Consider the following 9,930-nt stretch of genomic DNA (forward strand, 5'->3'; position numbering starts at 1 on the left):
TGGAAATGGTAATGGTTTAATTTTATTTCAACATGCATCAGGTTATAATGGAATACATCACATAAATCAATTCACAGTTCCATATGTCCAAAACAAGTAGGAAGAAGATCATAGATATAACCATGAAAATGGTGATCTACAATAATAACAAATAAACACAACATGACTCGTTCAAGAACCCTCTTCCTTGTATTTTGCCAACTAGTTTCTTATCATAACAACACAGACTTTGATAACATTTTTCCCATTTGCATAAGTGACATTGGTTGAATACCGTTGTGACAGGAAAGAGAAAACGTAACATTTGAAAAGCTATTTATTAACGATGACATTAAAAGGGTCAGAGAGTATGTAAGCTGCATTTGAGTGAACCGGCTCAGTCACCATTTTGAAAATACCATTTCTTTAAGGTCAGAGAATCTGGCTTCTCCTATAATGTAAAAAAAATGACAGTTCAAAGGTTAAAAATACTGCGACTGTATTGTTTTCCATGTGTAACATAAGATAAGTTTACTCTCTGCAACATTTCCAAAGAAAGAACCCTTATCAGCATTAATGTGCAGCTGTATATTCGCCATATTCAGCAGTCTTTACTCCAAGTCGTAGTTATCATAGGAAAGTTGCTTCAGATGTGTGATGCTGTCTGAAATGGAAGAAGAGTAAGAAATAGTAAATGTCACAATGAAAGCAAACACTGAATTAGGTGTCGTCAGTGAGAGTATCTTACCAAGCACCCACTGCTCAGACAGGATCCTGCTTCCCTCTGGTCTCCTGCCGCTGTACTTCCCGATGCAGATCCCTGCCTGACGCACTGTTTTACAAACCGTCCCCCCACAGAGCTGGATCAGTTCGACCAGACTGGGAGCGGGTGGCTGAGAATGCTGGGACACAAACATGGTCGGCTGGTCCTGGAACAGGTCCAGCTGATGCACACCGGCAGAGAGATGCCTCTGGAGACGGCAGATCTGAGAAAAGATAATTGCAATATGTACAAAAGTTGCATAATATGGATCTTAACCAAAACTTGGAATTCATCACCCCTGTGATATCCGCTAAACCAGGGGTCTCAAACACGCGGCCCGCGGGCCAAACGTGGCCCGCAGGACACTAGTTTGAGGCCCCCGCCTTGATATGAAAGTTTAATGTGGATGCTGTATGGTATCATGTACCCAGAAAAAATTATTACGTTTGATTAATGTTCATGTTAAAGGTTAAATAACTGTTAATAGTTATCCTCCCTATCCGTGTGGAAGTGGAAAGTTTTTGGCTATTAAAGTTTTAAGGAAATAACTTGAAGGCTACCGTTTAGATCGCTAGCTCTCTAGTTTGCGAGTTAGCATGTGTCGCAAGACCCTGCAGTTGCGCAACATGTTGTAAATAAAGTTTTTTAAACTGTGACTATAGTGGTGTTTTGTCATGTCTACAGGGCTCTAATAATGCTTTGTTCATTTTAATCTGAAAAAAATAATTTGTCTACCCAGCAACTATATGTGGTTTCTTAAGTTTTTATTATTTGCCGTTTTATTATTATTATATTTATTTATTACTGATTGATTGATTTTCTTTATTCTTGATTTGTTTATTTATTTTTCATCTTAATTTGTGCAGAAAAATAAAAATGAAGATATTTGAGAACAGTGGAATGTTTTATCAGAGCTTTTATTGTAGAAAATCGGAACCAAAGCACTGAAAAAGTTTGTATATTTTTCTGTTTTTAATAAATGCGTTTTTTGGGGGTTTTTTTGAAAACCTGATGCGACCCAGCCTTGCCCAGACCCTAGCTCCAGTGGCCCCCAGGTAAATTGAGTTTGAGACCCCTGCTCTAAACTTTAGACTAAACTGGAGTGTGTTTTGCTTTTACGCTAATGTCTTTTTTGTGATGCTTCCACACCACCAGTGATGCATGCATGTACTATGTTTGCATAGACCCAGTGACTTGCTGCTCAGAACAATACAAGCAATACAATTGATTACCATCATTTCCGGTGTCTAAGACGCCGTTGTTTGAACTGTACCTACAAAATTTAGAGAGTAAAAACACATTTGTACATACGTATATAAAACGCATCGGTCTACATCACCAGGCGGCTCTTTGACAGGAGCCAATCTTGAGCTTACAACAAGCTTATCAACCCATTGGAAATCGCAGGAGGTCATTACTCAATATAACAGTCTCACTTAGATGGAAGGATAAAATCACCACACAGCAACTTTACACTCAAAAGGTACCCGAGAGATACACAAGACAAGTACCAACACCGAGCTCATGAGCTAGTTTGGCTCCAGCGGGAGATTCCTGTTCCAGCTTCCTGGAGGTCATAGACCAAGTGAGCATCACCTGAATGGAATGATGGGTAGGACAACCTGGTTGGTGCTAAAATGAAATTAAAGATGGAGACAGACGTGTCACACACCAGCAGTGATGACCCACCTAAACACGAAACTTGTCGAAATTTGCAGAAGCGTAACTCGAAGGAAATACCAACAGATTTAGGGGACTAGTTTCGCTTCACGTTTGTGTTTGCCCAGCGAAATCGAACAAGCAGTGTGTAAAAACAACACATGTAGATTTACGTTAAATAATACTCGTGTGCTAGCACTGGTAAAGTTTTTATAGTTTCGTAAAAGACTGTGCACTAATTAGCCAAAAATACATTGGTGAATGACACTGCTAATGTTAGCATTGACAACATGCTGTTATTGGTATGTATATATGTATGTAGTAGGGATGTCCGCTAATTATCTGTACCAATAATTAACGGCCTGATATCAGCATAAAAATGTGATCGATCGACATCGGTATCAGATTATTTCCCAATCATGAAAACTGATATTAAAAATATGCTGTATACCACAGGAGATACGTATGTCAAGTCGGTATTGGCTGATATTGGTTTCGGAAATTGACAGTTGGACAATATCGCATATCAGTTTTCAGCAACAAAACTATATTGGACATCCCTTTATGTATGTATATTTAGGTATAACTGGTATGTTTTCTGAAATGCGGTGTTACTTTTACACCAAATGTAATGGGACACAGACCTTCCGAAAAGTTCAACTTTTGTTTCGTCACACCACAGAGTATCTTCCCAAAGGTCTTGGGGCTCTTCAAGATGTTTTCTGGCAAAATGACATATAATCATAACAGTGGTTTATTCGGTCTCTGTCAATAATATCGTTTAGCGCAGGGGTGGGCAAACTTTTTGACTCGCGGGCCGCATTGATTTAACAAAATTGACAGTATTGATAGTATTTTACACTTAACAGTCCATTTTTACGCATATTTTACATGTAAATGTGTCATGCAATCTGCTATATGTGCACTTCGAAATCATTTATTGATGTAAAGTGTGTTGGAAATTAAATGTATTATTATTATTATTATTGTTATTATTTTGTTGTTATTATTATTATTATTATTATTTTGTTATATTATTATTTTGTTGTTACTATTATTATTTTGTTATTAATATTATTATTTTGTTATTATTATTATTATTATTATTATGTTATTATTATTTTGATATTATTATTATTATTATTATTATTTGCTTGTGTCCCTTTTTACAGGAGCATTTTGTAACAGACCACATCAAATAACGAAATTGATAAAGCAGCTACCTCAACCATCGAAAAGTTGGCCCAAGCCATGATGCCAGGTTGTACGTTGAGTTTAAATGAAATACTTTGGAAAAAACAGGCGGGCTATATTGAAACACTTGGCGGGTCGCATGTGGCCCCCGGGCCGTAGTTTGCCCACCCCTGGTTTAGCGTCAATTTGTGGGACAAAAATCATTTGAAAACTCCCCTGTAAACGTTTTGTGATTCAGTTCATAAAAGTAATGCTAAAATCTCACCTGGCCTTATGGACCCAATCTTGTGTATCGTCTCGTCTCGTGAGTTAGGTGTTCTATGTTACTACATCATGGCAAACTGGCAATGAAATAATGGTAAACCGGTATCTGTACAATAGCCAAATTCAACTCAGCTTAGCTCTGTGTCATCTAAAATGAATTACTCAATGAAAATTGCACTGGGAAATGAAAATGATGTGAATGTAAATCGGGATACGACTTCACATACAGTCACATCATAGTGAACATTTGTGTGAATGAGGTGGGTTGCATTGTGATTATTTTTGTTGACAGAGGAAACATGTCAATACTGGCCCGCCTGCCTCAGCCCCTTGTGATCGTCCCTTCAGCTGTGCCGCGCTGCTGTTCACCGCAGAGCCAATTGCCGCTCAAGCTTAAGACAAGTTGACAGAGTAATGCTCTAAAGATGAACACTTTAAGTCAAATATACATTAGCGCAGCCTGGCGAGTGTAGTTTTTTTAGCTGCTATCATGGCGTGGCATGTGGCAAATGTGACATAACATGTTGCCGCAATTTACCATTTTGAATTCAACTATGCTGGTGTATCTTTTTCTGTTCAATTTCACTGCGACGTGTTTTTGGTGATGCTACCCGAAGGAAGCATGCAGTCTTTGACTGTTCTCGGGGAAAGCTGCTTGCTGCATTTTATTGACTATGACATGTTTGAGCACTCGATTTTAACCAATGGGATTTGAATGGAACTTCAATAAAGTGTGATTAAGTACATGCCTGGAGGTCTTTGATTGATTTTAGCCCTCACAGCAACGCACATCCTTCTGTGACAGTTGTTATTTTCTGTGACTTGGGCCCAATTTTCCACCGCTCTGGCAAGGAGCTCCTTCTGGGTGACATGTAAAATTGGGCCTCACTGAGGTTGAAGGGCGGAAGACATTTAGAGCGGCTGTATTTTAGTATTTTAGGGGCTATCCGTTTTCAAGTCAAAAAGGCAAAGTATTCTCTTGTTTCAGCCTCTCCCCCACACACGTAGTGTTCTGTGTGCCATGAAATATTGCAATAGCTGGACCACCACTAATGCCAATATTGGCCTATTTTGAGTCATGCCCAAGTACAAGGAGTAGTAAATTGTTTGAATCGTCAGTCGAGTCTTGTTAACAGACAGACCTTGAAGACGAGCATTCCTGGGATTGGTGAGTGAAGCTCGAAGGTCTCCACAGGCCTGTTTTGTATCCAGCAGGGGTCACTTACTAAACTGAATGGGACAATATGCGCTATTCCGAGTTGAATGCCAGGAAACAAGCATTACGGTTTTTAGCCTTTTGTAAATGTCCACATGCTTTTTATTTTACACCAAGTAATCAGCGATAGACCAAGGGAGTTCACGGACAGGGTCAGGTTAACATGAACCCACATTGTGCACTTTTCAGGGGAACAACCGAACACTTAATGTGGGTCCTATTGTGTGACTAAATAGGATTTAAAAACAAAGCAGCAACACCACAGCTCATAATAGGAAGAAGTGGAACATAATAAAAGTGTTCAAACAAAACACAAACACATCACGGCACTGTTACTATTACGCTGGGAATAACATGTTGTTTTTGATTTTTGTGGAAACTTGGCACCTGGAAATAGCTGAATGGTGTTGCTTGTGACATTAGCAACTAAAAACCTTGAAGGCAACCATGTCAGTTGATTGCAACAAAAGGTCAGACTTTCAAAACCTGTGAAGTAAATACCAATTTTAATGGAATAAATATCACTATATTTATAACATTAGTACAACATGTTTGTGCAGAATAAGGGGCCCTCGAGTAGCATCACACTGCTAATGTCTCTGCTCCTCTGCTGATTAAAAAATGTTTTTTATCCACAAATGGACAGTGTAATTTTGTGTTTGTCTGGCACAACGAATAGACAGATAAATCATGTCGCTATGCCAAATATGTCAGTCAGACCAGTAAGTTGGAATCATTTGTTTTCTTCAGCAAATAAGCAAATCTAGCATGATGTTGCTATTAAAATCTGGATTAGATGCACATCTTAGAACAGTGGTTCCCAAATTTTTCACAGTCACCCCTTCATAGGCTGCGGCATACCCCCACGACCCTACTGAGAATAAGGGGTATAGAAAATGGATGGATGGATGGACGGACGGACGGACGTACCCCCTACTTCTGCACACTTAAACCACAGAATGAAACATCTTTGACATAGTATATATTATGACATTATGTATATTAAAATATCACACGTCTTATTTTTCAACTGCACACATAGGCTAGTAATTTAAAATGGAGAAATATATCTCCTGGCAGGTTTATCTTCTGTTTGGCAAATGTATTTCTAACAAGTGGTGACAAGCTGGAGCCTATCCCAGCTGTGAATGAATGGTGACGAGCGGTGTGTGGTAAGATGTGGTGAACTGTGATCTTTAGCTGTACCTTAGCTGCCAATGTTACATGTAAACAAGGAAATAATTATGAAAACTGTTACTGAGCCGAATGAACATATGAGCACATATAGCAGGAGATTAGGCACCAAACAAAAATGCACATCAGCACAGAGCTAACATTATTAAAATTAACCTCTGCACAGCATTAACGTTTGTGGACAAGGACGAAGTGAAAAGAAGAATGGACAATACAGTGTGCAGTGTGAAAGACATGTACTGAGTTGTGGAAACACATTCAGTGCATCAAGTCAACAAACGTGTGCTCATGCAGCTCAGAAAACGCACTCATTAGTCACAGCCCCACCTAAGAAGACAACAACCTTCAATATTAAACACTTTTAATGCCTTATGTTCATCTGACGTACACTGAACAATGAACATCCTCATGCTGCAATCTTTCTTCTGCTTCTTCACATGAGGCATTCAAGCGCATTAGTACCAACTCTGGCAATCTGCGTACCCCATTCTTTTGTCGAGCGTTGTGTTCCAATCTCCTATGAAGATGGTAATGTCGCCTCTTTGTATGCTGTCAAGCATCTCTTCAACCACTCGCATCACCTTGGTGCATATATCTGGATCACTGTGATGTTCACTGAACATGCTTTTAGGCAAAGTGTCATGACCTGGTCTCACACAGTATTGGAACTGGGGTTGGGCGATATGGACTTTAGCATATATCACAATATATTTGGGGAAATATCATGATACGACGATATAAAAACAATATCAAAATTTAATTCAGCAGAGTATTGAAAAAAATAAAAGCTACAAAACGTACGCCTAAAAATGAAATGCACTTGTCTCAAATTGTCAAGCACATTTATTTATTGGTAAGAAAGTGGCTAAGTCTCTGCACTACTCACTAGTCTCTGCTACTAAATTGTAATGCCTCTGCAACAAACTGTAATGCCTCTGCTTGGGATGAAGGAAGATGTAGTCATCCATGCAATTCCAACTACATATGGAAGATATTGATCATGACACCCTGGACCAGGGGTGCTCATTAAGTCGATCGCGATCTACCGGTCGATCGCGGAGGTGGTACTGGTCGATTGCTGGTCGATCGCGGCGTGACATTAAAAAAATATCATCCCAGCATCAATGCCGTCACTTGATTGATATACAGGGCAGCCATTCAGATGACAACCCAATGTTGCCCTTCGGGCGACCAATCAAATTGAACAACGTCTCTAAGTGCAGCAGAACTTACGATGTCAGCCTATCATCCATCCCCGTTACTTGATTGACTTACAGGACAACCAGTCAGATGACAACTGAATTTTGACCTTTAGGTCACCGCTCATGCGTAAACAACGATGCAAAGTGCTAAGCTAGTCGGCGAATTGCGTCAGATTTTAAGCCCTCGCTAAAGTTTATGGTCACTAAAATGAGTGAAGGAGCTGGAGTAAGTAAAAAGGCAAAAACATATCACTTCCATACGGATATGGAATATTATACGGATATTATGATACGGATATTATCCACGACTGATAAACATTTGGAAGTGTGCTTGAGCCTGGCTATCAGCAGCTACTGTCCGGACTATGCATCCCTGGCTGATTCAATTCAGTGCAAGTCATCAAAGTAAACTCGGGTAATTACAAAAAATGTTAATAGTTAATTATGTGTGTTTTGCAATATTGGCTCATTTGGTTATGTAAGGTACATCAACATACATTGTACGTACAAATAATCCTCAATACATTTGAGAATAAATAGATGTTTTGCATTTTTGTAGTGGGTAGATCATTTTGACTCGGTCATTTTAAAAGTAGCTCACATGCTGAAAAAGTGTGAGCACCCCTGCCCTGGACGGTCACAGAAGTATGTTCTGTGTGTGTGGAGAATGTGTAATTATGGCTAAGACGAGCTACGTTAAAAAATAAACGTGCTTCTCGTATTTTTTCCACTTAGAAATGGCACGTCATCACCGGGTACTGTAAAACATTCCTTACATTAAAGCCGTAAATAATATACTCTTCAAGTCCGACTCATGTACACAACCCCAAAGCTAAGTCATTTTCTTATCATTGGAAGAATCTATTCCGCTATACATTATACATCGTCCAAAACTGCGTTTGCCACTTCTTTAACCACCACCAAACCAACCACATTCTCTTCCTGAGTAGTATAGTGTCGCTAAAATGCTAAAGCTACTAATCTACATTAAGAGATGTCATGAAGGTAACCTATTTTGAGAAACTTCAGACTGTCCAGTCTCTACTTCCGGATCAGATTATCAGTCAGTTTATCAACCCTGTAAAGTTGGGTTCACAGATCGCGGCACATACCGGCAGTCCTCAGCACTCGGGAGTATGACCAATCACAGCGGAGTGGGCGTGGGTTGCGTGAGGAATACATTAAAACAGACCGCTTTCGTGGGCAGCACAAAATCCAAACAAATACAGCTGAATAGGTGCAGATTCTGGTAGAAGTAGAAAGTTTGTTGTGCTGGTTATTGTGTGTAGCTGCTCTATAGGAGTCCACAACTCAGTACAAAGGAAAATGAGCATAATAGGTCTCTGTGTTTTACAATGCCTGCTAATGACATGCAGGTTAAAAAGGAGTTAAAAAGACAAGAGACACGTTCATTCTTGCACCCAGCTCACCTGAACAGTCAACGGACATTCTCAACACACACATAACACACTTCCGTCCCTCACAAGAAGACAACTATTTGCCACGTCTCGTCTAATTGTGCGCACAAAATTATAGTGTTATAAAAATATCTTACATTAATAATGCAATTGGAATGGCATTGGTTACTTCTTACTTCTAATCACAAGCAAAGGCATTACGTTGAAGATTTTATAGCAATGTGTGCAGAGGCTGACATTCCATTTGAAAAGTTTGCCAGGCTACATCCATTTCTGAATTTTACTCACAAATAACGATATAAGTGATATGCTGGTAAAATAAGTGTAAAATGTAAAAAAAAAAAAAAAAAAAAGATTTCATAGGGCCTTATTTAATGTTACATTTTTGTCTCTGATACATCTACACAAATTTGACATGTGTTTCTTGGAGCCACACACTGGCGTGGATAAACAGACAAAAGCTATGCACAAAACAGCGTTGTGTTCCCGGTAGGGCTTATTAAAAGTGCTTTTAAACAGTCGAAATCCAGGCTAGATTTTGACCAACACACATCCAATACACAATTGTGGGACCTTTGAGACTCATTTAAAATAGTTGAAAGTAGTATAATATAGGCTTTTTAAAAACAAAAAGACTTTGGGGGGTGTGACTCAGCACGAACATGTGAAACGTCACTGTTTGGGGGAATGATGACATTCTCTTCCTCTGTTGTAATGTGCTGTAAATATTTTGAATTTCCCTTATGCTGTAGCATATTATATCAGCCTACTTCCTGCAATTCAATCCATCTGTTGATCATATTGTTCAAAAAAGAAATACAGTCCAGTTGGACTTTGTCTACGGTGTGTAAAACATGCTGCGCAATGTGTCACAAATGAACCTACTGACTTCCGACTAATGAACCCTACTTTCCCAATCGGGTGCACTAGCTCATGAAGAAAAAGCATTGAGAATGTGATTGAGGCATATTCCTGCACAATAGGACAAAACATCCTCCAGTGTCCTTCCTGTATTGCACATCTGCACTGTATTTCCCCATG

General features: G+C 39.3%; 1 protein-coding gene across 4 annotated transcripts in view; it reads right to left on the minus strand.

The window, feature by feature from the left end:
* Positions 1 to 40: 40 nt before the first annotated feature.
* Positions 41 to 9,930, minus strand: part of mcph1 (microcephalin 1) — a 39,579-nt gene continuing 29,689 nt past the window's right edge. For all 4 annotated transcript variants that reach the window (XR_009120413.1, XM_058058953.1, XM_058058951.1 and 1 more), the window contains 2 exons: positions 728 to 965; positions 41 to 643 (listed from right to left, as the gene is read on the minus strand). Coding sequence is in view for 3 of the 4 variants with exons in the window: in XM_058058953.1 (XP_057914936.1) it covers positions 591 to 643; positions 728 to 965 (291 nt within the window). In the remaining variant the exon portion in view is untranslated. The remainder of the gene's footprint in view (positions 644 to 727; positions 966 to 9,930) is intronic.

The sequence above is a fragment of the Doryrhamphus excisus genome, chromosome 20, assembly GCF_030265055.1.
Source record: "Doryrhamphus excisus isolate RoL2022-K1 chromosome 20, RoL_Dexc_1.0, whole genome shotgun sequence".
Lineage (NCBI taxonomy): Eukaryota > Metazoa > Chordata > Actinopteri > Syngnathiformes > Syngnathidae > Doryrhamphus > Doryrhamphus excisus.